The sequence below is a fragment of the Phaethon aethereus genome (assembly GCF_964289735.1).
Source record: "Phaethon aethereus genome assembly, chromosome: 18".
Lineage (NCBI taxonomy): Eukaryota > Metazoa > Chordata > Aves > Phaethontiformes > Phaethontidae > Phaethon > Phaethon aethereus.
Window position 1 is genome coordinate 7,309,640 of NC_138594.1, and position 26,131 is coordinate 7,335,770.

At 62.5% G+C, this 26,131-nt stretch overlaps 2 protein-coding genes across 2 annotated transcripts; both read left to right on the forward strand.

Annotated features, from left to right (window-relative positions):
- Positions 1–6,483: 6,483 nt before the first annotated feature.
- EPN3 (epsin 3) lies at positions 6,484–12,548 on the forward strand (the record flags this gene model as incomplete). Its single annotated transcript, XM_082007995.1, has 9 exons — positions 6,484–7,054; positions 7,432–7,550; positions 9,259–9,342; positions 9,630–9,737; positions 9,847–9,931; positions 10,181–10,489; positions 11,344–11,454; positions 11,872–12,093; positions 12,229–12,548. The coding sequence occupies 9 exons, from the start codon at positions 6,484–6,486 to the stop codon at positions 12,546–12,548; spliced, it is 1,929 nt and encodes a 642-aa protein (XP_081864121.1).
- A 752-nt stretch (positions 12,549–13,300) lies between these two features.
- On the forward strand, positions 13,301–24,261 carry SPATA20 (spermatogenesis associated 20; the record flags this gene model as incomplete). Its single annotated transcript, XM_082008077.1, has 16 exons — positions 13,301–13,332; positions 14,271–14,408; positions 14,695–14,759; positions 15,166–15,320; positions 15,555–15,698; positions 15,966–16,167; positions 16,266–16,396; positions 16,490–16,594; positions 17,081–17,155; positions 17,359–17,571; positions 17,724–17,916; positions 18,701–18,869; positions 19,346–19,554; positions 19,695–19,894; positions 20,005–20,085; positions 23,793–24,261. The coding sequence occupies 16 exons, from the start codon at positions 13,301–13,303 to the stop codon at positions 23,961–23,963; spliced, it is 2,283 nt and encodes a 760-aa protein (XP_081864203.1). The 3' UTR covers positions 23,964–24,261.
- Positions 24,262–26,131: the final 1,870 nt, after the last annotated feature.

Consider the following 26,131-nt stretch of genomic DNA (forward strand, 5'->3'; position numbering starts at 1 on the left):
CGAGACTATTGCTAGATCATCTGTTACTTCTACAGATGATCGCTTGCCAAGAAGAGACAAGGCAAGAATTATCACAGCCTCAGAAACTGTTAAGACTAGAAAATACTGGCATTTCTTCTAAGGATGAAGAATTTAAAAGTGCCAGTCAACATGAGATGTGTCTTATTCTTTTGTTTCTCAGTCTTGCTTGGCTAGCAGGTGAGTGAGCAGAGACTGTCTCTTGTACTCATGAGCCCAAGAACCAGGACAGTAACTTAGAAAAATCCGTCCCATTTTTCATGATATTCTTGACTGCCTGTCCAGTCTCTTCTCAGGACTTGCTGGCAGCAGGCTTCTCTGAGGTGTTCTGGATCCCAGTGAAAACACGCTATCCCATGGAGTGTGCCACCCTGCCCCGTTTTGCACCCATGAGTTTACTTCTTGTGCTGATCTTGCCATCTCTTTCCATCCAGCTCAAGGTACCCGTGTCCCATTCTGACCCAACTCTTACTTGCTTCCTTCCAAGACTAACCACTCTTGAATTAAAATGAGTGAAATTCATGCTGTAAATATTATGAGTATGGTTAGACCTTGTGTTGGAGCCACCCATACTGTCTCTGTTAGCCTGTGTGTGCATCCCAGCTTATCACCGCTTTCTGTCTGGGTTTCCGTGTGCATCGTGACTGGAATGGCGCTTTTCATGGATGCATCCCAGGTCTGAGTGTCGCACGCTCTGCAGCTGGGCTTGGGTTGGAGCAGGTTTGCAAGGCAGGGTCTCTTGACCTGACATCAAGAGAGACCTGGCCTATGTCAGTGAAGTGCCATCTTCCTGCTAAAGCAGCTGGACAGCATTCCCTGGAGAGGTTTTGGCCCTGTAGAGAAATAACATCAGTGTAGAGTATTAATTTAGGTTCGTGGTACCTTTGGGGTTCTTAGGCAGGAGATGCATATCCATGCTGAGCTTCGCTGTTACAGATTCTGTCCATCGCTGTGCAGTTGCACCAGGCGTGTGTGCCTCAGGCATGTGCTCTTTTACATTGGCAGCCGCACTGACACGCGTCTCTGAGATGCACGTAGTGCAAAATAACTGTTCCTTTGCAGAACTCTTCTTTTGCTTTCTCGTTTTAACTCATGTGCTGTCTCTGGGGAGAGGAGTATATTCTTCCCCTTGGCTCCCGGCATTACCCGGCATGGCTTGCAGCATAACCATGGCAAAATGCAGCTTTTTTTTTTTTTTTTTTTTTGCTGGCCAGGTGAGTCCCTTCATGTTTCGAGATTCTTTGAGTTCTGTGGAAGCCAGAAGTCTCTTCTGGCTTAGCGGGCACGAACCCACAAAGCAAATGTCTCTGCTCAGCATTTGAGAATTTCAGCAACATTTTGCGAATTAGGAGGAAAAAGGCCTGGAGTTGGGGTGTGTCTCACAGGCTCTGACAATAGCTCCTGCCTCCCTGGAGATGATTATCAGCTTGTGAATCTGCCCAACTCAAACAGCTCAAGCCATCTGTTTCTAGATGAGAGGGAGCCTGCGCAATTATAGAGGTAACGTGATTGTCTCAAAGGCAGGATTACTTTTATTTGGTAGCTTTTACCTCAAAAGATGGCAGAGCCCGTTCACAAGATCCATGCCTCTGGTCCAGCCTATACAAACCTCTGTATACATGTATACCTCTACTCATAGGAAAACTTGTTAATATGAAAACAGGTAGATAGGAATTTAACGTCCGTCATGTACGATGGCAGAATGTCCTACGCTGATATCCCCTTCCAAAGGAGGAGCCTGGTGGCACAGGGCGGGCAGGTGGCATAAGAACTGCAAAGGAAAACAACCCTGAATGCTGTGAATAGTCTAATTTTTTGTCATAAATTTTGCCAGTGCCTCGGACAAGAACCTCGGATGAGGTACAAGCAGCACAGACGAAGGGATGTGCTGGGCCAACAAGTGCAATATTCTGCTGGCTGAAGCTTTCTCTGAGCCAGCTGCTTTTTTCTTTTTTTTTTTTTTTCTTTTGCATTGATTTGTGGAAGTTATATGACTGGAACTGCAGTGGAGTTAGAGCTGGCTTCCACAGAACACCTTTTGGAAACATCTGCTCCTCATTTACAGGCCTGATGCAAGCAGAGCTGTGGGTTCTGTCAATGGGGCAGAGACCCTGAGGGCTGGGTCTGTGCTCTGAGGACACATGGATGCTCCAGTCCCCATAATGCCAAGTCCTGGCAGCCAACAAGGAGAATATTGCTTCTCCTCTCCCAGACATGGACATTATTTGTATTAGCGTTAATAATTTGTGTTGTGTTTGCTAAATAACTGGGGTGAGTGACCTTCCTGGCCTTGGGAGCTGCATACCAAACCCATCACGTGAGTCAGGGCCTGAAGACACCGTAACTGTTAGAGGGGCTGGGAAGGGGGATTCCAGGGAAATGCCGCAAGCAGAAGGTGATGGCACGTTGCCGGAGGCTTCTCAATGGCAGAGGGGGTCTGGGTGTGCGGCCAGCTTGTGCCAGGGCTGAGGGCAATCCGCCTCAGAGCCTTGCTGGGTCCTACTTCCTACGGCGGGGTCGTGGGCCACCTGGTGAAGCAACCCCCCGTTCGCACAGCTCCACGGCAGCTCGTGGGGTGCTGCCCCCAGGGAGAGGTTCACTTGGCGTACGAGAAGCCAGTGCCTGAAGAGGGACAAGCTGGCTGCCTGCGGCCTCCCACACAGGCTGAACCGGGAGCAGTGGGAACCGAGGAAGAGGAAGGCCTGGATTTTAGGCAGCCAAGAGGAATGCCTCCCATCGCCTGAGCTGCGGTGGGCTCCGGGCTGGCCTGGAGGAGAGTTTGGATGCTGGAGGTGCTCTTCTCGCAGGCTGCAGCTGGGAGTGGACTAGATGCACGTCGTGGTCCCTCCCAACCTGGTATTCCATGATTCCGTGATCGTCTTGCAGGGCCAGAGCCTGTTGGGGAAGTTGGACTGACGGGATCTGCAAAGCCCTGGAGGCAGGCGGCCTCCCCGCTGCCCTTGCCCTGGGCAGGGCCCATGGCAGGATGCAGCTCAGTGCTGCGCCTTGTGCTGCGGGACCACCGCAAGAAGGCCCAAACCCCCTCCAGAATGTCTCAGCACACAGGAGATGCTTTCCATTGTGGAAAATGTCAATGATATTAAAAGATTATATATATCCATAATACTTGAAGGCCTGTCAGTGATTAAAATGGAAGGCAGAGGCCGGGAGAGAGGGGGTGGCATTGAAACGACTGAGAGACATGACTTATTCTGTCATGTTATCTGATGCCTCCTCCTCGCTCCCCAGCTGGGCTCCGGGAGCTGCTCAGAGCAGGGGAAGAATCCACTCCAAATTTAGATTCTGGAAAAAGAAGAAAATAAATGTAATGAACCCAAATTGCAACCGTGGCCTTGGGAACAAGAGAGGGAGCTGCATTATGAGGAGGGACAGCGTCCCTCCGAGGCGCTTCCGAGCACCGGGGACGTTGATTTTCGTCTAAAAATAATGGCGGGGGGGGGGGTGAAAAATACAAATACAGCAAGGCAGCAGCAGGCAGCGCCTGGCTGCCCGCCAGCGAGGGGCAGTGACTGAGCAGTTGCAGCATCTCCGCCTCCCGCATGCGGCGGGGTAGGGTCTCGGCGCCGCATCCCCCGCGGCCGGTACCGCACCGCGCTGCACCGCACCGGGGGGGCGGCGGCGGGGGCGGGGGGGAGCTGAGCGCCTCTGCCGGTGCCCGGGCGGGAGCCGGGCCGGGGCTCGGGCGGCCCCGAAGGGGTTAAAGCCGGGACCTGCCGCCGGGACCTGCCCAGCCAGCCCGGCAACTCGGCGGCGCGCAGCGGGCGGGCAGCGGCCGCCTCCCGCCCGCTCCCACCGGCCCCGGCACGGCCGCGCTCCGCTCCGCGCAGGTAAGCGGGGCTACGCGCCCCTCGGCAGCCGGGCTGCGGTGGGAGGAGGAGGAAGGGAGGGAGGGAGGAGAAGGAGGAGGAAGGTTCTGGACGCCGGGGCACCGCGGGCCGGGGGATGCCGGGCCCCGGCGGGCCGCTCGCTGCCGCGGCGCCTCCCGGGCCGTGCTCGGGGCACCGGCGGGGCGGGGGCTCTGCCGGGAGCCGGGGACTCTGCCGGGAGCCCGTCCCTGCCGCCCCCTCCATGTCGGGCGCTGCTACCCCAGCCCTGCACCTGATCAGGGATGGAGCGAGGCCTTCATCCTCCTCCTCTCGGCTGGCCCCTCTGTTCCTTCCCCATCCGCTCCTGCTCCCCCTCCATGTGATGCCCCCGCGGGGCGACGGGGACCTGTCCCCGCACCCGCCCGTCCTCCTCCCACCTGGCAGCCTCTCGCTCAAGGTCACTGCAGTAATTCCATAGGAGCCGCCGGGCGCTGCCGCCTTATCTCCCGCACAGCTTCTCTTTCACTCCCTTTATATTCCGGGGAGCGGTGGCGGGGTTGGGGGAGCGGTAATAGTGTGTTCGATAAACCCCGCTGCTTTTAACGCCGCTGGCAGCGCTCCAGCCAGGGCTCCTCTCACCCCTGCCCCAGCCCCTGCTTCCCATCTCTTCCCATGCAGACTTCCCGGGCCATCTCCTGGTGGGCAAAGTCCAACTGGGATCCAGCCAAAGTCCACCGCTCCAGGAGGAGCGGTGCCGGAGCCCGTCACGCTGGACCTAGGGTTTGTCCCACCAGGAGACCTGTTGGAGGCAGGAGGGACCATCCTGCCCTAGAGGAGTGCTGGTGTTTGCCGGTGTTTGCCAGTGTTTGCCGGGCTGGTGGCACCTTTGGAAAATGTGACTTTATCTCCCGCTTGGGTGTTGGTGGAACACTAAGTGCAGAGCCAAGTCCTGGAGGACTTTGCTGCGTCGCTGCCCTTGTCCCAAAGGTGTTTTCGTGCCAGGCAGGCAACGGTGTGGCCGTCCACACCGCGGGCTCTCCCGGCAGGATCCAAAGGCCGCACCGACAGACTGCATTGCGAAAGGGAATCGATACAGGGAAGTGTCTACGAGAGCAACTTTGGCCGCCTGCAAGTGTGGCGGTGCCAGGCTCCTCTCTGACTCACGGGGGACGTTGCCGGCAGAGCTGTGGGGCGCCCGGCCACCAGCCCGCGGGAGTAGTAGGTGCTGGACCGGTTGCACGAGTTGCACGGGAGCGTGGCGGGCGCCGTGCGTGGCTCGTGGGCACGTCAGCACAGCCCTGGCCCGGCTCTGGCAGGAGGGAGCTGTGTCCCAAGCTGGGAGAGGTCTGGACATGGCACGTCGGCTGCAGTCCAGGGAGGTACCGGCACCCTGAGGTGGGTGGTGGGATGGACACCAGTAATCGCCGTCCGCAGGCGCTGCTGCGCAGGGGAGATACTCCTCTGCCCGCAAGCGTTATCTCGGATGGGGAAAAAATTGCCAGTGAGTTGTGTTGCAGCTGCAGTGGGAGCTCTGGGAGCAGCCCAGCTCCTCGGCCCCGGCCCTGCTGAGGGCAAGGCAGCTCCAGGCAGGCTCTGCCTCCTGGCTTTGCTTAGCCCTCTGATAAAACATAGTGTCTTCCCACCGTGCAGGGAGAATGTGAGGGTTGGGACGAACCCGGGGTAGGAGACAGAGTTGTGATGGGGTCATCTGAAGATGGGTCCAGTACCCATGTGATTTTGCATCCCCGTTGGGTGCAGTGCATCCCAAGGATGGGCGCTGCTCGCTGGGAAGGTTCCAGGGCAGCTCCCAGCCACGCCAGCCCCTGCCGCCCTGACGCTGGGTCTGGGTGTGGAGAGTGCTCAGGCAGCTGGGGGGTTTTTGGGAGAGGGGTGTTGCATTATCCATCCCGCTAGCAGCCCGAATGTGCCACCGCACAGCAGCACGTGCTTCTGTACCTGCGGCCTCTCACGGAAGCAAAATTATTGACTTTGCTGCGAAAACTCACCTGAGCGGCTGCCAGCGCCGGTAAGTCGTGGCAGGCTCTGACTCACAGTAGGGTTTTGGTTTTGTACGACTCACCCTTGGTGGCACCGAGAGCCTTGGGGTGATGGCCGGGATGAGCAAGGCCGTGTACGGCTGCAGATAGAGCATCACCGCAGCACTAACCCTGGCTGGCACGGGGGTTGAGGGGCCTGAAACCAGCTTTGCCGTGATGGTGGGGCTGAGGCAGCCGGGATCTGGAGGAGGGAGCTGCCATTTTCAGGTGGTTACTTTTAGAAGCAGAAGTGCAGGGTAAGATCTCCTCCAAATGTTGCTGAATCCAGAGCCAACCCTCTTGGCGGCTCTGCGGTGCTGGGTATCAGCTTGCTAGGAGATTTTTTTCTCCCCTTGAGCATGCTGTGTGTCTTTGGGTTAGCAAGAGGTGGCAGCCCGGCAAGGTGTACCTCAGGCCCCAACGATGGGCGCTTCCACCTTGAGAAGCTTCCCAAGGACGCTGGGTCTAGGTGGTCGGGGCAATGCTGAGGTCTCTGTGTCCCCGTTCCCCACTGCAGGAGCTGGTGAGGCCGTGGCCGTGAGCGTCCATCCCTTCCCCGCTGTTCCTGCCCGCCGCCGGCGGGTCTCCGGCACCGCACAGCCATGACGACCTCGGCGCTGCGCCGGCAGGTGAAAAACATCGTGCACAACTACTCGGAGGCAGAGATCAAGGTGCGAGAAGCCACCTCCAATGATCCTTGGGGACCCCCCAGCTCCCTGATGTCGGAGATCGCTGATCTCACCTTCAACACGGTGGCCTTCGCCGAGGTCATGGGCATGATCTGGCGGCGGCTGAATGACAGCGGCAAGAACTGGCGTCACGTCTACAAAGCCCTCACCCTCCTGGACTACCTCATCAAAACCGGCTCCGAGAAGGTGACCCACCAGTGCCGGGAGAACCTCTACACCATCCAGACACTGAAGGACTTCCAGTACGTGGACCGCGACGGCAAGGACCAGGGCATCAACATCCGAGAGAAGGTGAAGCAGGTGATGGCGCTGCTGAAGGACGAGGAGCGGCTGAAGCAGGAACGGGCGCACGCGCTGCAGACCAAGGAGCGCATGGCCCTCGAGGGCATGGGCAGTGGTAGCCACCAGGTTGCCTATGGCCGCCGTGCATCACCCTATGGCGACGACTATGGCCGGGCACGGGGCTCGCCCTCCTCCTTTAACTGTGAGTGTTGCTGGTGGCTTGCTTGGGCTCGCTGTGGGGCGGAGGCAGGCCTTGCGTTCCGTTTGCACCCACCTGGTGCCCATCGCTCCCCGCCACCTTTTGGGGGGGATGGCGGTGAAGCCTGGCTCCATCCTGCACCGTGGGCAGAGGTTTGGCTGGGCTAGTGGTGAACCCCAACAGTGGTGGCAGCCGGTGGTACCCCGAGCCTTAAACCCACGGCTCATTCGTGGTAGGGAGCTCTAATGTGGGGCTACGTCCCATGGCGAAGCCATGCTGCGGGCACGGGGATGGGGCCTGGGGGAGGCTGCTGATGTGTTCCCCCAAAATATGGCAGTCCTGACGCTGCTTCTTCCCCTTTTCCTCTGTTAATCTCCCAGCATCATCCTCATCCCCACGGTTTGCCTCCGACCTGGAGCAAGCGAGGCCCCAGACGACGGGCGAGGAGGAGCTGCAGCTGCAGCTCGCGCTGGCCATGAGTCGGGAGGAGGCAGAGAAGGTAGGAGGGCTCTGCCCACCCCGGGGCGTGCAAGGCCGGGCATCTCCCTGCGCCTTGCCTTGTCTGCAGGCATGGTGGGTCGTTTCCCTGGGAGGAGGGAGGATTTTGGGGGCTGCCCAAGGCCAGTGCATGCACCTGCAACCGCACCAAGCTGCGTGTGCTGTGCCCGGCACTCAAATTCACCAGGGAGCATATGGAGGCACGGGCTGTCCCTGCTCCCCGTCCTCGTACTGACAGGGACAGCACCAGGCTGAGACCCATCCAGCCTCTCAGACCCCAGGGTGAATTGGGGGAGTCTTCTGGATTCACTACAACCGCCACAACCACCCCAAAACTGGTTGCCCTCTTCCATCGATGTGGTTGCCCTCTTGCATTAAGGGCTTCTGGTCTAAGGTCTGCAATTCCTTTTGCCTTCCCACGGTGATTTTGGGAGGCAACACTTCGCCCAGCACTGCAGTTTGCCGGCAGCGTCCCCGGGCTGTGTGCCGGGTTGGGGCCTCGGCAGGCCTCGATGCTGCTGGGCTCTCTCCCACCGGCTGGTCCTTTCAAACCCGGCTAGAAGGAACACTGGAAAACAGCGTGGGAAGCACCTCGCCTGGGGCAGGAGCCGAGCAGGGATGCAGGCAGCAAGCGAGCCACTGTCCCCAGCCGTGGTGAAATGTCCCCCAGGGCTGTCCCCTCTCCTATCTGCTGGCCATGGCCCCTTTTCCACCGGGGGCGGCTTATTTGCGCACCGGCTGAGATTGCCACTGGCTGGCACGGCCCGTGCGGAGCACGTGGGTACGGCCGGGCACACAAAGTCAGAGGGACGTGGTGACCGAGGGGCTGTGTGCCTGGGCTGGTGGGTGCCCCCCCCAGGGGCTGGCACTGAGCACCGTGAGCTCGCAACTGCCGGGGCAGGGGATGTGCTTCGGAGATGGCACTTGCCGCTGCCCATCTTCCCTGCCCGATGGCTCTTTTGGAGATGGAGCAGAGCGTATATCCCTATTTTTGTCCTGGAATTGGAGTATTTATAGCTTTCACGTGCTGCTGCGATGAGCATTGTAGGAACACGCTCTTGAAAGCGTTGCCTTTTGGAGTCCATCCGGGCTGTGCACGCTTGCACATGCTTGTACAGGTGTGCACGTTTGCACACCCCCACCGAGGTCCCCGTTCCCAGCCCCGGTTGGCCCCGCGCTGCCGGACGAGTGTTACGGGTGGCGATCAGGGCTGCCATAGTGGTATGGACACAGTCTCCCTAAAATCTGCCTCTGGTCTGGGTGCTTCTCCCCCAGCAGAGTGGGGCCAGACAGGATTCCTGAACGGAGGCCAGTCAGCATTGCAAACTCTCCTCCCCAGCTGGTGCTGGGGCAAAGGGACTCCTGATTGATCCCCTCCCCTATGCCGACTGCACTGGAGTCCCCAAAAACCTCCTGGGGGAGATGCTGGCTGCCTAATTTAGGGTCGTCCCAGCCTAGATGCAGTGGCAGGTGATGGGGCAGGGGAAGGAGCTGGAGCAGTGGCTGCAGGGGAGCCTGAGTGGGAGCTGGTTCAAGAGCACAGGGGCCGCGGGCTGGGGGTCCGCAGGCAAAGCCGGCTGGACAGGCGCAGAGATGCTGCACGGGCAGGCAAGGGGCTGCAGGAGAGGTGATGGTGAGGATGGAGACCTCCGAGCAGTGCCATGAGCTGAGAGCAAGCTGAAATGTCACCCAATTTCCTCTGTTGGCAGAAGCCACTTCCTCCAATTTCCAGTACAGATGAAGAAAGACAATTGCAGCTAGCGCTTGCGCTGAGCAAAGAGGAGCACGAGAAGGTACCTGTGCCCCGCAGCCCCGGGTGCGCCTCTCTCTTTGCACTTGGGCTTCTCTCTGGGGTGCTGGAGCCCGAAACGGTGCCTTGCTGCGGTGCCCGCTTTGCTTTCGCTGCTCCGGGGCTGTCTGCTGAGTGCTCTCCTGGCGGCCTCGGCCCCACGGGAGCCATCTGCTCGGATGCTGGGATTTTTCGGGATGTGGTGGCAGCTCCTGTGCTGGGTCTGTCTCCTGGAGAAGGGGCTGGCTGCAGGGTTGCTGAGCTCATGGGTCCCGTCCCTTGTCCCGGCAGGAGGTGAGGGCTTGGCAAGGGGAGAACTCCCTACTGCAGAGAGCCATGGAGGAGACTGCCCAGGGCAGGGAGGAAGAGGAGGAAGAAGATAAGATGAAGAAAAGCCAGGTACAGCACTGAGGCCCTGGATGGCCACACAGCCAGCCTTGGGCTCTGGGGCAATCCTGCAGGTCTGCCCTGGGCTTCCCTCACCCCTTTATTCCCTTTCTATTTGCAGTCCTCTATCCTGGAGCTGGCAGATATATTCGGGCCGGCGCCAGCCCCCTCCAGCCACACGTCTGCCGACCCATGGGATATGCCAGGTAGGGGCACCTTGCAGGCTGCCAAACCTTGGGACAGTGGCAGAAACCTCTCCCTTGCCTCTGTCCCTCCCCAGTCCCCAGGAGCTCAACAGTAAGGACCTCTTGCTTCTCCTCCCTCCGCTGCCCGGGCCCTTGCGTGCCCGGGTGGTGCTGATGGAAGCCACGGTTCTCCAGGCGCATCCTCGCCGCTCAGCATCCCGCTGTGCCCTGCACCACTCCCCTCTTCCACAGCTTCCCTTCTTCTTTCAGATATGAAACCCAAAGCGGAGCCGACAGCCTCCGCCTGGGCCGGTGCGGCTGACCCCTGGGTGCCGGTCCCGGCTGCCGGCGGGGAGCCCCTCTCCCAGGCGAGCGTCTCGTCCCAGCAAACCTCCGCCGGGCCCTGGGATTTCCCCCCCGGCACCACTGCAGCCTCCGACCCTTGGGGGAAGGCACCCTTGACTTCTGGCTTCCCTCCTGCGGACCCCTGGGTGACGGCTTCCCCCCCAGCCCAGGTCTCTGGTTCTACGCCGGCTGCGGACCCTTGGGCCGCTGTGGCCGAGCAACCTCCTAACGCTGGTAAGAGGCTTGACCGGCGTTTTGGCTGTGCTGGGGACCGCGGGCAGCGTTGCCCATCGCTGCCCTCCTGCGAGTGAGCATCCTGGGGTGCTCCCTCCTTTCCTCCCACAGCCAGCTCTGCAAACACCCCCTCCCCACTCTCCTGCCCCACAGCAGCACCTCTGCTCGCCCCTCGGCGTCCTGAAGACTTTAAGAGAAACTTTTAGGCTTTATCTCTGCACAGAATAGGCTGCTTTAATTAACGCGGCACAGTTAACGGAGCCCTCCCGTGGGAGCAGGAGGCGATACCGGTTCGTTTGCTTCCCCCAAACCAGCCCTGCGTGCCCTGCCGGGCCGGGCCGGTTGCTGCTCGCAGGTGCCGCGTTGCAGATGGGGAAGCGGATGCAGGAGCAGCCGGTGTTTGAGAGCTCAGGGCCACTCTCGCTTCCCCCTCGGTGCTTCCTGACCCCACGGAGGTCCCGTGTCTGCTGCCCTCAGTTTTGGTCCCTGGGGGAGAGAGCAGAACCCGGCCTGGGGGCCAGTGCTGGTTGTTGAAGTGTTCCTGCAGATCTGTCCCCCCGCCTGTCCCCGCTGGGGCTGGGAAGGGAGCTGCCTGCTGCCGGGGGACGGCCACAGGCAGCGCGGGGGCTGCCTGGGTCAGCATTGCCTGCTCGAGTCTGGGGTCCTGGCCTGGCTCGTCTCGGCCCCCCCCCAGGCCAGCGCACGTTCCCGATCCCCAGCCCCGCGTCCCCTCGCCACATGCCACCCTTTCTGTCTCGCTGCAGGCAGCTGCTCCTGCCTCTCTCCTGCCCGTACATCTCCCACCTCTCACTTCCCCGCTTGCTCCCCTCCTTCAGTCTCACTTCTTCCCCCAGCTCCAGGGGGGGATGCTTTCGACCCGTTTGCAAAGCCGCCCGAGCCAGCCGAGCCGCCGGAGCAGGAGCCCTCGCAGCCGCCCTCCTCCGCCAAGTCCGACAGCCCCGTGGGTAAGAGCCGGGGGAGCGGGCAGGGGCCGATTTGGGCAGGTGGGGATGGCGACCCGTCCCTGCCCATGGCCAGGAGGCAGCTCCAGGGTGGCCGGGTGTGCGTGGCTGCTCGTTGGCATGGCCGAGGCTTGTCCCCATCGCAACCGTGCGTGCCGTGGGCCTGGGCTGCCCCGCAGCTGAGGGGGCGGCCGAGGGGGCGGCTCCGGACCCTGCGTGCACCCACGTCCCCAACCCCGCCGCCTCCCGCGTGCCTCGGGGGGAGCTCGGGCACGCCACGCCACAGCCTCAGCCCCACCGCTGTGGCCTGGGGTGCAACGTGCTGTTAGTTGCCCCGTGCGGTGACAGGGGGGATGCCATCACCCGCGGCGTCCCCCGGCCAGCTCACGCAGCTCATCTTCCCCCGCACCCCCACCCCAGAGCCGGACCCCTTCGGCGACCTGTTCCCCAGCGCCAGGCAGGATGGGGCGAAGAGCTTTGACCTCGCCAATCTGGCAGACTCCCTGCCTGAATCCGGCAAGGAGCGGAAGGACTGTAAAACCCCCGAGGCCTTCCTCGGCCCTGCCGCCTCCTCCCTGGTCAACCTGGACTCCCTGGTTGCGCCTGCGCCGGCCTCCAAGACGCGCAACCCCTTTCTCTCAGGTAGGCGCCGGTGCCGCGGGGTGGGCTGCCGGCCGGGGGGCTTCCCTGGGCTGGGCAGAGGGGTGTTTGGAGGAAGAAGAGGAGTGCTGGGGGTGGCATAGCTGCCCTTGACGCATCCCATCCTCTCCTTGCTAGGTCTGAGCACGCCGTCCCCCACCAACCCCTTCAGCCTCGCCGAGCAGCCCAAGCCGACGCTCAACCAGATGCGGACCAGCTCGCCGGTGCCCGGCCTGCCCGCGGGCCTCCCCGCCAACTCCATGACCTACAGCGCGTCCCTGCCGCTGCCCCTCAGCAGTGTGCCTGCCGCCGCCGCCGCCCTCCCTGCCTCCGCCAGTGCCTTCCCCCAGGCCGGCGCCTTCCCCGAGCTCCCCAGCAACTTGCCGCAGCCGTTACTGCCGCTGAGCGGCCCCCCGGCCCCGCCGCCCGCTCCGGGGGGCCTCAACCCCTTCCTCTGAAGTTTCTGGACATGTAGACTCTCGCCCCTTCCCTGGCTGTTACAGACCCCCCCCGGCCTTTCCTCCTGCCAAGACCTTGGGGGGCCAGCAGTTCACTAGCTGCAAGGGAGAGTGCCCCCCGCGCCAGCCCCCTCCCCACGCCCGCTGGGGGCAGCCAGCATGAGCCCCCCGGCTTGACGGGCTGGAGCGGAGCCCCTTCCCCTGCGAAGGCCGGAGCCGCTGCCCAGGGCGGCGTGGGGGCACGGCGAGGGCTGTGGTTTGGGGGGCCGGGGCAGCAGGCTGGGCTGGTGCATGGCATCCGGCCGTGGCCTCGCTGCTGGAGGGTGCCCCCCGCGATGGGGGGCTTTGCCCCGACGCTTGCGGGGAGCCGGGGCCGGGGGGAGCTGGGGGGTGCGTGTGTGTGTGTCCCCGTGCTCCCCTCCCTGGGGTCCCCGGCTGGATCGCGCTCCCCTGGCTGTTACTCCCCGCCCGCCCCTCGCCCCCTTCCCGCTTGCTGCCCCCCTCAGCCCCCCGGCCCCTCCCGCCGAGCCGCGGGCAGGGCCCCCGCAGGGGCGGCCGCTGAGGGCGCGGGGGGCGGCGGGGCCGCTGGAGCGCGGCGGCGCGGGGCGGCCTGCGAGACAATAAACTGCTCTGACCGACCCGGTGTGCGCTCCGGGGGCGGGCGGGGCGGGGGGGGCGGCCGGGCCACGGCGGTGCCGCCCCGGCGGCCTCGGGCCGGTCACGGGGAGCGGCCGCAGCTCCGCCCCGCCGCCATGTTCGCGGCGCCGCTGCGCCGGGCCCGCAGGTACCGGGTGGGGGGCGGCGGGCCCCGGCAGGGCGGCGGGCAGCGATCGCCGCGGCTCCCGGCAGCCCTTCTGCACCATCGTTGCCTCCCCGGCACCCCTCCCTGCGCCTCCCACGCACCCCGAAATCCTCACCGCATCCTTGCAACGGCCTGTACCCCTCCTGCAGCTCCCCTAAATCTTCCCCTGCACCCCCCTGAATCACTCCTGAGTCCCCTCTGCGTCCTTACATCCCTGCTGCATTCCCCGAAATCCTCCCTGCATCCCTCCCGCATTCCCTTAAATCTCCCCTGCACCCCCTGAGTCCCTCCGAAGTCGCCTCTGCATCCTTACCCCTTTCCTGTGTTCCCTGAAATCCTCCCTGCATCCCCCCCGAATACTCCCTGTGCCCCCTGCGTCACTTCGCATAGTCCCCTGCACCCCCTTCCTCGCACCCCCGTGCCCCAGCCCTGCCTCCCGCCCAGGACCACCCCGCTCCCCTCCTGTCCCCGCGCCTCCCCGCACCCACGGGAGGGGATTTTCCTTTCCGAGGACGCGGAGAACAAATCCCGCGGGTGCCGCTCCCTCACCCGGTGACTGTGCCCCCAAAGGGTGCCCGTGGAGGGTTGGGGGCTGGAGGGGAGGGAGCCCTGGGGGTGACGAGCGGGAGAAGAGCGGCTTCGCCCGAGCCTCCAGCAAGTGTGGGAGACGTCGTAGGGGCCGCTGCGCTGGCGGAGGGGGCCTGGGCGGGATGGGGGTGGGCTGAGCCGCGGTAGAGCTGCCCAGCCCTGGGGCTGAGGGGGGTTCCCCGGCACGGGGGGCAGGGAGCAGCACCCCGTCCCGGGGCTGCGCCGGGCAGCCGGGGTGAAGGTGGTGCTGGTCTGGGGCGTCGCGGCTCTCTCCAGGGGCTGCGCTTCGCTGCGGCGAGGCAAGGAAACGATGAGCCTGTTTGGCCTCGCAGGTGCGTGTTTCTAACGGGGAGCGTGACCATGGCCACGGGGGGGACAGCCAGCCCCCCCAGCGTCCCTCGTTACACCAACCGCCTGATTAAGGAGAAGTCCCCGTACCTCCTGCAGCACGCTCACAACCCCGTGGATTGGTAAGAGCGGCTGGTGCCTCTCTCCCACCCCCCCTCCTTGCGTCCGTGGGGCCGGGGCGGTCGCTGCCGCAGAAGCGGTGGCAGGCGAAGCGACCTGGCCTCCATGGGGCACGCAGGGGCCTCCTGTCCAGCTCCCTACGGTCTCGGGGTCCACATACCTGAGCCAGCCGTGCCCCGGCTGCCCTGACCGCTCTCCACCCCGCAGCAGCTTCTAGGGCAGCTTTAGAGGAGCCCGGGTCCCAGCAGCAGTGACCCCTGAAGCTCCTTTGTTGTCTTCCCTCCACAGGTACCCTTGGGGTCAGGAAGCCTTTGATAAAGCAAAGAAAGAAAACAAGCTGATATTCCTGTCAGGTAACCAGAAACGGGACGTGTTTCACATTCCCGGGCGCTGTCAGTAGGTGACCAGATAAGCCGGGCTGCGTCCGGAGCTGGCGCGTGAATAGCTGCGTAGGTACGGACGGGCGCTGGGCACTAAGTCTCTGCCAGCAAGACGGGGCTGTAACAGCGCTCGCTGGAGATGACCGGCATCCAGGGCCCGTCCTGGCCACCGGAGTCTTTGGCGAGATTTTAGGAGAAAGAGCTGGCAAGCCCAGGAGGCCCTGCAAGCCCCTGTGCCCGCAGGAGACCTTTCTCCTCCACCTCTTCTCCAGGGGGGCAGCAGCTGCTCCCCATAGTAGGGTGTCCCACCTCTGAGCAGTCTCCCCATAACACGTGTCCTGCAAAGGGCCTTTCCTCACTCACCTGTGCTTCTTTTCAGTTGGCTACTCCACCTGCCACTGGTGCCATGTGATGGAGGAGGAGTCCTTCAAGAACAAGGAGATTGGGGAGATTATGAACAAGAACTTTGTGTGCATCAAAGTGGATCGTGAGGAGCGGCCAGATGTGGACAAAGTGTACATGACCTTCGTGCAGGTAAGGGAGGCACAGGCAGGGCTCGGGAGGCTTTGCCTGGCTCAAGATGAGGTTCATGGTCATGTTCCTCAGGGAAGAAGAACCGGTATGTGGGGTGGTCTGAATGGGGGCATGCATCATCGCAAGGATGGAGGGAAGCACGTGCCTGTCCTTGAGTGAGGCACGTGTGTGTGCCAGAGGAGTACAGAGCAGAGGGTGCCTCGTGCGTGACCTTGGTGCGCCCGTGTCTTTCAGGCAACCAGCGGTGGAGGTGGCTGGCCGATGAGCGTCTGGCTGACCCCAGACCTCAAGCCCTTTGTAGGGGGGACATACTTCCCTCCTGAAGATGGAGTTCATCGTGTTGGCTTTCGGACTGTGCTGCTCCAAATCGCAGAGCAGGTACGGAGCAGGAATGGTGTAACAGGCAGTGCTCAACCAAAGGGGCTGCAGGGAAATTGTTGTGGGCTTGATGGGTGACTGAGTTAAGAGAGAGTCATGAGAAACAGTAGCCCAGAGAAGATGTCAGAGCTTTGGCTTGGCTAGAGATGGATTGGAACTGATCTGGGGAGGGGGACCGAGAACTGCAGGTGCAGTTTGGACTGGTGCAATGCAGGAAGCAGAAAGACAAAAAAAAGGAAGAACTGACTCTCTCACTCTGTATTTTAGTGGAAGGAGAACAAAGATGCCCTGTTGCAGAACAGCCAGAAGATCCTGGAAGCATTGCTACACAGGTCCGAGATCCGTGTGCGGGGCCAGGAGTCGCCCCCATCATCCAAAGAGGTGATGGCCACCTGTTTCCAGCAGCTCTCCAGCTCCTATGATGAGGACTACGGTGGCTTTTCCGAATCCCCCAAGTTCCCCACCCCAGGTCAGTCTGGCTTCTGCTGCTGAGCCCTGCCCTGGGGCAGGCAGTGCCGTGGGAGCACGGCCCAGCCCACAGCCTCCCACCTTCTCTCTGTGTTTCAGTGAATTTGAATTTCCTCTTCACATACTGGGCCCTGCACCGAACGACTCCAGAAGGTGCCCGGGCACTGCAGATGGCTCTGCATACCCTCAAGATGATGGCCCATGGGGGCATCCACGACCACATCGGTCAGGTAGGAGGAAGGCCTCGGCGAGTGAACCCTGGCATGCCCAGGAAGCATGGGGTGGAGCCATGGGATGGAGACATGTCCACTTGGTCTTCGCAGGGGTTTCACCGCTACTCCACCGACCAGCACTGGCATGTCCCTCACTTTGAGAAGATGCTGTACGACCAGGGGCAGCTGGCAGCTGTGTATAGCAGAGCGTTTCAGGTACGGCCGTGGCGTCCCTCTGCGGGGGGGCTCACTTAGCATGCTGAGTGCTGGCTTGGTTTGGGGAGCAGCTTCAAAGCCTGTTCTCCAAGATGTTGCCCATCCCATGGGCATGGAGCAGTCCCATACTCCCCTTCATCTACTGGTCTTCATCCGGACAGGAACGCTGCACAAATCTGTGACAGTTTAGCCCCAGAGTTTTGAGCATAATGGGGGAGGGAACAGTATTCTGGCTGGTCTTTGCAAGAGTCAGCAAACACGTGCTGCTGCTGACCTTGGCCTAACTCCAGGGTTCTATCGGTGCCCATAGATTTCTATCAGAGATCATACTCTGAATCTGTCCCACGTTTAAAATTCCTGGACATTCAGATCTGTTTCCCACCCTTTGCCAGCTCTTTAAATCAGAATCACTTACTATATCTCGCTGTGTCTCTTGCCTCCCCTCTGCCCCTTGTAACTTTGACGTCCACCCCATGCCTCCCGCAGATCTCTGGCGATGAATTCTTTGCTGATGTCGCCCAGGACATTCTGCTCTATGTCTCACGGGACCTGAGTGACCAAGTAGGTTGTTCCCTGAGCTGGGCCAAAGGGAGCCGCTTACCCTGCCCTGGGACGTGGCTCGGGGCTGCTTTTCCCTCCCAGCTGAGCTGAGTTTGGGGCACTGCTGCAGCTCGCTGGCCAGACTGCCAGCCCAGCAGTGATGGGGAGCTGGCTGAAGGTGCTGTCCTGGTAGTTGGAGGGTCTCTCTGTTGCTCTTTTCCCAGGCAGGAGGTTTCTACAGCGCAGAAGATGCAGATTCCTACCCGACCACCGCATCTGGAGAGAAGCGAGAAGGAGCTTTCTGTGTGTGGGCAGCCGAGGAAATTCGGGCTCTCCTTCCTGACCCTGTCGATGGGGCCACAGAGGGGACGACCCTGGGAGATGTCTTCATGCACCACTACGGAGTGAAGGAGACTGGCAACGTGAGCCCCATGAAGGTGAGGGAGAGCAAAGACGTGCCTGGTACCAGGAGCGTCGGTGGGGGACCCGTACCGCTGGGCATGGGGGAATGGCAGAGCAGCCCCAAAGCGTGCGGGGTCCAACCCCTCCTCAGCCTGGCAGCGTTCCTAGAGAGGGGCTCTCCTTTCAGGACCCGCATCAGGAGCTGAAGGGCAAGAACGTCCTTATTGTCCGGTGCTCCCCGGAGCTGACGGCGGCCCAGTTCGGGCTGGAGCCGGGACGGCTCCGTGCCCTGCTGCAGGAGGGCCGGCGGCGGCTGTCTGCAGCCCGGGCACAGCGGCCGCGGCCACACTTGGACACCAAGATGCTGGCAGCATGGAACGGTGAGAGGTGGCTGAGCTCTGGGGGGTGCGTGCCTCGGCCGGACCCCGCCGCAGCTGCCTGGGGCCAGCACATGCCTGGGAGCTCGTAGGAATGAGTCCTGCTGGGACTGGACAAGCCCCCGGGGAGGTGGTGGGTGGGCTGGGATCCAGGGTTGTGGGAGTGCCTGGGGGAACCAGCCCCCCCATCTGCAAGCCGTGGGGCTGCTGAGGGTCAGGAAATTGCTCTGGTTTTATTTTCCTTCCCTGTTGCCAGCAGAGAGCAGCAAAACTCTTCCCCTGGCTCAGCCTGGCTCCCATGGTTGGGTTCTGGGGAAGAGGACTGAGTGGGGGATTCAGGACCCAGGTGGGCGCAGATCCCATCTCCACTGCCGCGTTAGCGGGGCGACCACAGCTCTGTGTCCGTCTGTCTGGGTGTCCTGCAGCAGGTAACCCCAGGCGCTGCTCCCAGCAGTAAATGCCGGGGTAGCTGGGTCTGGAGCTGGCGTGAGCTGGAGTTATACCACGTCCTGCAAACGGGAAGCCTCTCTTAAACCCTGTTCCTGCCCACGTGCGCAGGCTTAGCTCTTGCTGGCCTTGCCGCCCTCTGCTCTTCTCTTTGGTGACAGTGACTTTCTTGGTGGTTTGAACTGAGTGGAAGAGCTGATGACTGAGCCCTGACCTGCCTCGAACGTCAGGGAGGATAAGCTTCACGCTGAGCATCCTTTAAAGGAAAGACAGTGACACCCCCGCCGGTCCCTTGTGCCCCCCTCCCCCTGAGCCTGTCCCCGTGTCTGTGCCCACGCAGGGCTGATGATCTCGGGCTTTGCCCAGGCTGGGGCGGCCCTGGCCAAGCAGGAGTACGTGAGCCGGGCTGCGCAGGCGGCCGCCTTCCTGCGGAGACACCTTTTCGACCCCACCAGTGGGAGGTTGCTGCGGAGCTGCTACCGGGGCGCAGACAACGCGGTGGAGCAGAGGTCAGCACTGGTACAGAGCGGGGTCTCCGCACCGACTGGCCGCCCTGCAGGTGCTGCCCAGGCCCTCAGCGATCCCCATCCTGCCCTCCTCCAGCCAGGACTGAAGTCGAAGGGAGGGAGGCTGTTTGCCTTGCGCAGAAATGCCTCCGGTGCGGTTTGGGATAGATTAGTGCCCCGCACCCAGTGAGGAGGAATTAAGGTCAAATCCTTTGCCATTCCTCATCCTCCCGGCTGGCAGGAGCCTCCCCCTGCCCTCCCCTGCTGTACAGAAACCCGGGGCTGAGCCGTGTGATGGCTTGGCTGCTGCTTGACTCAGACCGAGCTCCAGGAAGGGCCAGGCCAGGGGAGGTGGCATCTCCTTGGGTAACAGACACCAGTAGATAGGGCTTTACCCTGCCAGCACCACTGGGTTGGAGAACGTTTCCCACCTGGCCAGTGTAGAGACCCTGATGCTCCTTCCCCATCTGCCACTGCAGCACTGTGCCCATCCAGGGCTTCCTAGAGGATTACGTCTTCGTCATCCAGGCCCTCTTTGACCTGTACGAAGCCTCGCTGGAGCAGAGCTGGCTGGAGTGGGCCCTGCAGCTCCAGCACACGCAAGACAAGCTCTTCTGGGATCCCAAAGGCTTTGCGTATTTCTCCAGTGAGGCTGGTGACCCCTCTCTGCTCCTGCGCCTGAAGGACGGTGAGCTCGGGGACGTGGACATGCTCTGCATAGGTTACGGTGTGGGGCAGCTGAGGGAGGGCAGGGGTGACGCCTGGCCAGAGGACCGAGCCGTGGGGTGGCGAGGCGTTGGCTGACAGAGGAGCTGTTGTCCCCTGCAGACCAAGATGGAGCAGAGCCCACCGCCAACTCTGTCGCTGTCACAAACCTGCTCCGAGTGGCTTGTTACTCCGGCCACATGGAGTGGGTGGAGAAAGCCGAGCGGATCTTGGCCGCCTTCTCAGAGAGGCTGCAGAAGATCCCGATAACCCTGCCAGAGATGGCCCGGGCCACCGCTGTCTTCCATCACACCCTCAAACAGGTACAGGCTGGGGCTCACGTGTCCCCTGCCGTGGCGGGCAGAGGTGGTGTGTGGGTGCAGTCACAGCTCCCTGCTTTCTCCCTCCTGCCACCCACGCTCTCCCTGGACAGGTCGTTATCTGTGGGGACCCCCAAGGAGAAGACACGAAAGAGATGCTGCGCTGCGTCCACTCTGTCTTCAGCCCGAACAAGGTAGAGGTGCCAGCCCTGCCCGGCCCCCGCGCAGCCGCTCCCTGCTGGTGCCTTCATCCTTTCGCCCAGTGCGGCTGTAGCATCCGTCCTCCTCCTCCTCCTCTGTCCTGCCTCCCTTCTGGGGAGCATCCTAGCCTGTCCTTATTGGTGAGCGCAGCCGGCAGGGCCACGGCCGAGCCCCTGCACCCCTCTCCCTGGCACAGAGGAAACCTTTCACTCGGGTATGGATGTGTCATGCTCGATGCAGATCCAGCCCGTGTCTGGGTCACCTTCTGCCGGCAGCCACCCTCGCACCCTTGGGGAGCCGCAAGGCCGTACCCCGCTCCGGCTGTGGGTACCCCGGCCGGGAGGGGCTGCCTTTTCCCAAAAGCTTTGCCCCCAGCTGTGCTGTGGCTGTGCACGGGCGTTACCGCCTCGCTCCGCTCGTCTGCGTCCCCGCTCAGAGGCGCGTCGCTCGGTGCGTCCCACGGAGGGGCCGTGCCGCTGCGGGGACGGAGCTGTTTGCTGCCCGCGGAGCTGGCAGGGAAGGGCAGTGCGGCGGCTGGTGCCCGTCACGTTTGGCGGGCAGCGTCCCTGCGCCGGGGACGGAGGGCTCGCGCCTTGGCAAGGCTGTCGAGCCGAGGGAAGTGGGGCTGGGCTGCGGGCGAGGGGGCTCAGCCCCTGGACAGGATTCATCCCTGCCTGTCGGGGTGCTGGTGCTAGGGCCTGGCAGGCCGAGCCGCAGCACGGGGCGAGCTGGCACTGGGGCCAAAGCACCGGTTTCCCTCTGTAACCCCGGCTGGGGTGAACTGGGGAGGGCTGGGCCATCAGCACAGGGTTCCCCGCTCTGTCCTTGCGTTAGCTCAGCCTGGGGAAGCTTTCATCCCTGACCCTCTGCCTGCGTGCCCAGCGGTCTTTAACGCTGGTGTCAGAGGACGGTCACAACTTCTGCGCGGGAGCGCGGGTCAGGGATGCGGCTCTCCATCCTTCCCATCCAGCAGCGCCCTTGGCCTTGCCCTGCTGCGTGCGAGGCCTCTGCTCCCATGCTCTTCCTCTCTCCCTTGGAAGGATTACCGTGGGTGACCCAGTTTGCAGGGCCGGGAAGGGACTTGGTGGCAGCGGGGAGCTCAGCGCCGCTGCTAATAACCCCCCCCTTCCCTGCAACTGGTTCAGCCGTTGGTCCCCTGAGTCCACGCAGGCTCCGGGGAGGGACGCAGCCGGCAGCTTCGGGGTCTTGAGCGGAGCAAATAGCGCAGCCATTCCCTCTCCTCCCGTGCAGCTTGGCTCCCTCCTGCTAGGCTGGTCACAAGCCTGGCTGGTGGGGATGCTTGCTCCCCAGGGGCAGGTCCGTCTTCCCCCAGGCTGTTGGCTTCCTCGGAGCATGGAGGAAGAGGAGGGCTGGGTGCTCTGGATGGATGCTTCCGTGGGGGAGTGAAGCCAGGGAGTGCTCGGGAGCTGCCCGAGGGCAGCGGTGCCCGGGCTGTGCCTGGAGCGGTGCCCGGGGGGCTGCAGCTGGAGGCTGGCAGCGGGCAGGGTGGGCGTCTTGTGCCTCATGTTGTGATGGTGGGATGGGTCAGGAGCCGTCCCGCTGGGCAGCCCAGGTTTGTTTCCTGGAAGAAGGAACGTGGCAGGAGGAGCTCTGCCAGGAAGGCTCTCTCCCCGGTGCCACACTCGTTCCCCGCAGACAGCCCCGTCTCTGGCAGTAGCGATGGCTCCTCGCCTTGCAGAGGCGAGGGAGGGAAAGGAGGAGAATCCCACTGCTCGGAGGGTCACGCTGGCGTCAGGAGCAGCCTGCCGCCTCCCAACAGCTCTCCCTCTTTCTGCACTGCCTCGCACAGAGCCGGGAGATGCGAGTGCCCCTTTTCCCACCCGCCTTCAGCCCCTTCCAGCTGCTCCCCCTCTCCTTCCCCGCCCCGAGAAGCTGCCCAAGGTGGAGCAGCCCTGGGTCACCCGCTCCGGGGACGCGTCAGCTTTGGGAATCGGCTTTGCCAAGGAATTGGGGAAACATCACCGCCGTGTCCCCTGCCGGCCCCGCTTCCCCTGCGGGCAGGGTGCTGGGGGCTAGGCTCGTCTGCAGGAACACAATTAATTAGGTCGTTCCAGTAATTAATTCCTTACAAACCTCACATTGACATCCTTGCTATAACGAGATGCAGATGATAAAACGGCATTGAGGGTGCAGGTTTAAATGGACCCCGTGCCCGGAGGAGCCCGTTGCCGCAGGCAGCAGCCGCTGCCGCAGGGATGCGAGTGCTCCGAGGGTGATGCCGGCGGCTGCTCCCCTGGGGGTCCCGATGCCAGGAGCAGAGAGGGTTGGATCCCTGCTCCAGGGCTGGATCCCGGCTCCTGGTATAGATCCCTGCCCTGTTAATGGTCTTTAGGGTAATTATGAAGGATTCCATTATCTCCTCAGCTGCAGAGCGCTAGCCTGCCGCTCGCCTTCATCCTGGCCCCGCAAGAGGACCTTAGGGAGCTTGTGAGAAAAATGAATAATGAATTTCAGATTGGACATGAATTGGTAATTAATCACTCCTGGAATTAATTCCAGACAAAGGCGAGGAGGGGAGGAGGCTGTGGGGGGGAGCAGGAGGCAGGCAGAGAAACGGGCCGAGCTGGAGCTGGGTCAAGGCAGGAGCCGAGGGGGAGATGTGGGGCGATTGGGACAGGACTGCAGCAGCCATTGTCCAGGGCAAGGGCCTGGGGATGCAGTGACCCCCTGGGGACACGGGGTGACGGCAGCCCCTGCCAGGCACCGGCGCCCCAGCTGGGTGTGGGTGCTGGGTTCGCTTCTGGCCCCGGGGCCGGTGGCAGAGGATGCTGCGTGCCGGGCAGGCAGTGCCGCGGTGCGAGGTGTGTGCGGCACCGCTCGGCAGCTGGCCGGGGCGGTGGGAGCCGGGGCGGTGGGAGCCGGGGCGGCAGCGCTTGGTGTTGGCATCCCTCGGTGGCGGTAGCATGAGCAGCGCAGACGTGCAGCGAGCGTGTCGGTGCTTGGTGCGTGCCCCACATGTGCGGGGCTGGGGCCGGGCATGGGTGAGGGAGAGCCATGTGTGCCGGCAGCGGGATGCTGCTGCCCAGCCCTGGGCCTGGGAAGGGTCTGTGCTTTGCTCACCCTTCGCATCTGTGTCGGCACCCTGCCAGCTCCTGGCCTTATCCCTGATTAGCCCGCAAGCCCTGAGGCTTTGACAAACATTTTCCCTTTCAGAAAAGCTAATTATCACCGCAGCCCTGTCATCACCTCTGGCTGGTGCTGCTGTGTCAGTTGGGAGAGCCCCTGACCCCACTGCTCGCCGGTGTCTGAGTTTTTTGGGAAGCGTTCGGAGGGCAGGAGGAGCCGGGCTGCGGGGTGGGAAGGGGCGATGCTGCAGCTGGGGCTGCCCTGGGCGGGGTGGGTGTCCCCAGGGAGCCCGGCTGGCTCGGGCAGCCGCCCCCCGGGCCCGTGTGCGCCGCTCCCTGTGCTTCATCCCCGGCTGCCGGGTGTCTGGAGGGAAAAGGGAGGCAAAGCTGCCCGGGATGGTGTGGTCCACACACTCCCTCCGGCGCAGGTGCGATGGGGACGTGGCCACCGCGGGACCCTGGCAGAGGGGCTGGCCGGGTCCCCTCAGCTCCCCGTTCCCCTCCCCTCTTCGGGTGAGCGTGGGGGGGACACAGTCAGCGCTTGGCATGTCTGTGGGGAGGGAAAGACGGGCTGGTGGGCGCTGGCCACGCTCTCACAGCTCCTTCTCGGGCAGGTGCTGATGCTCGCAGATGGAGACGGCGCCGGGTTCCTCTACCGCCAGTTGCCTTTCCTCGCATCCCTGGAGAGGAGGGACGGGAAAGCCACCGCCTACCTCTGCAGCAACTTCGCCTGCTCCCTGCCCGTCACCTCACCCCAGGAGCTGCGTGGGATGCTCTGCCCGTGAGCCCCTCGGCCCCTCTGCCTGCGGGAAGGCGCGCGGCGGACAGACCGTCACGCCAGCCTGGGAGCTCGGGAGAGACCCGTAATAAAGGCACCCTGGGCATCAGCTGCCTCCCGGGTGGTTCCTGGCAGCGCCGTGGGGCTGTGCCCTTCCCTGCCTGCAGCAGGTCGGGCTCTGCCTGCACCGCCGCTCTGGCAGCGTCGTGGCAGAACCGGCTCTGGTCCCTGGTGCTGGTCGTGGCACGGCCAGGAGCCACCCACCCGGGAGCGTCTCCTCCCCCTCCACACGCGCTCGCTCCTCGCCGAGGAAGAGGAAAACAAATTAAATATAAATCCCAGCGTTAATGGAGAAGTCAGATGGGAAAACTATTAGGGTTCCTATAGCAACCCAGGGTAACGTTGTCAAAAGCACCTGGATGACTTGGGAGTCAAGTGCTTTTGAAAATGTTACCCGTTACGACAGCCACGGTATTTTTCCATTACAGAGTAGATTGTAACATGCATCAAGTTAATATATAGTGCATGCAAAAAACCTGCTGATTACCACAACTGCTGAAAACGTGCCACGAGACCCAGCCTAAGCTCTTCCAAAGGGCTAAGCGCCTCATCCTGGCTTTGCCAAGGGCGCAGAGACCCGGTGCAACTCGAGAAAGCACTTTCCCAAGTCTTGCTTTCTTTGTAAAAGGCCGGTGCCTGCGTCCGTGCTGGGATGGGGCTCACGGGGCTGCGCTGCTTCCCCCGGGACCTGGGCGAGGCGGGGGCTCCCGGGGGGCTGGGCTGGCTGGAGGGGGCAGGGGTGGATGGGTGGTGAGGTAGGTTGGCTGGGGCTGCGTTTTTGGCTGGGTGCTGCCGGCCGGGGGGCTCGGGGCCACGACTGCCCCAGTCTGGCCCCTGCCTTTGCTTGCAGAAAGTTTCAATAACGGCACAAGAAATAACCCCTTAAAAATGCCTTTAGGCCAGCGTTTGAGGAGGGGGGTGTTTGCTCTGAACTGCCCCAGCAAAGCCTGGGCTGGACTGAGGGTCCTGCCCATCCCCACTGGGGGCTCGGCCGCATCCTGCTGGCACCGGCCATGGGGATGGCGCTGCCGGGTCTCGGCACGCCGAGCGGAAGGGGGTAACCCGCCCCGGTAGAAGTGGGATGCCGTCGCCAACCACACAAGCTCCCCTTGCTGCAGCATAAACTTTATTCTCCCTTTCCTCCCACTGTCCCTCCTCCTCCTCCCTGCTTCCAACCAGGCGAGTACCACGATGTTTTCAGCATCCCCCCGACACCCTGGGGCTCCCCCGGCACGGCAGCCTACGCCCCGGCCCGTGGGATGCCGTCATCTGGCAGCGAAGCGGGGCCGAGCCGCGCTGCCTGACGGCTTTCCAGTGGGTTGTGCCAGGATTTGGGGGTAACCAGCCAAGAGAAATGCCTTTGAAGTCAAAGAGGAATTTTGCACCTCATCTCGTGAATGCTTTCTATGCTTGTGGAAGAGGAGGGCTTTTATTTTCTCTCCTCTCTTGGTTATAAAAGCCGAAGTGTTTCTGGAAATCCAGCTGAAAATTGCTGGTTTGGCAGATGGCTGGCTGCTTTCCCCTGATTTTTTGTTGCCTTTTTTTTTAACTTGGCGTCACTGCTGCGGGGATTGATTTGACACTTGTCCTCATGAGCGCTCGGAGCGGGCCGGCGCTGTGTCCGTGCCAAGAGAGCATCCTTGGGGAGCGCGGCCAGCACCGAGCAGCTCACGGGAAAGCCCAGCCGCCTCGGGACAGGGGCTGGCCAGCCCCATGTGTGGCAGCCGTCCCCAGGCTGGCATGGTGCTGGGGGTGATGTGCCGAGCTCGTTTCGGTGCCCACCAGCTCCCGTGGCACAGGCACTGGGTGCCTCCTGCACCGTTTTTCTTGTTGGCGCGTCTGTCTAAGCAGCCGCTGGGCAAAACCGTGCTGTGAACCTCTGTCAGGATGAACTGGGCTCACCTCTCAGGAAAAAAAAAAAAAAAAAGGAAGAAAAGTTCTCTGTAATAAATAACTGATGCGGTGGCACCTCCGCCTCACTGCTGCCCGGGAGCCGACGGCCCCATCCTGTGCAGCCCCGTGGGTCACACTCTCTGCGCCGTCCCTGGAGCCACCCGGCTGCTTCAGCCCCGTGGCTCGAAAGCCTTGGCAAGGGGCGTTTTTCCTCGAGTTCCA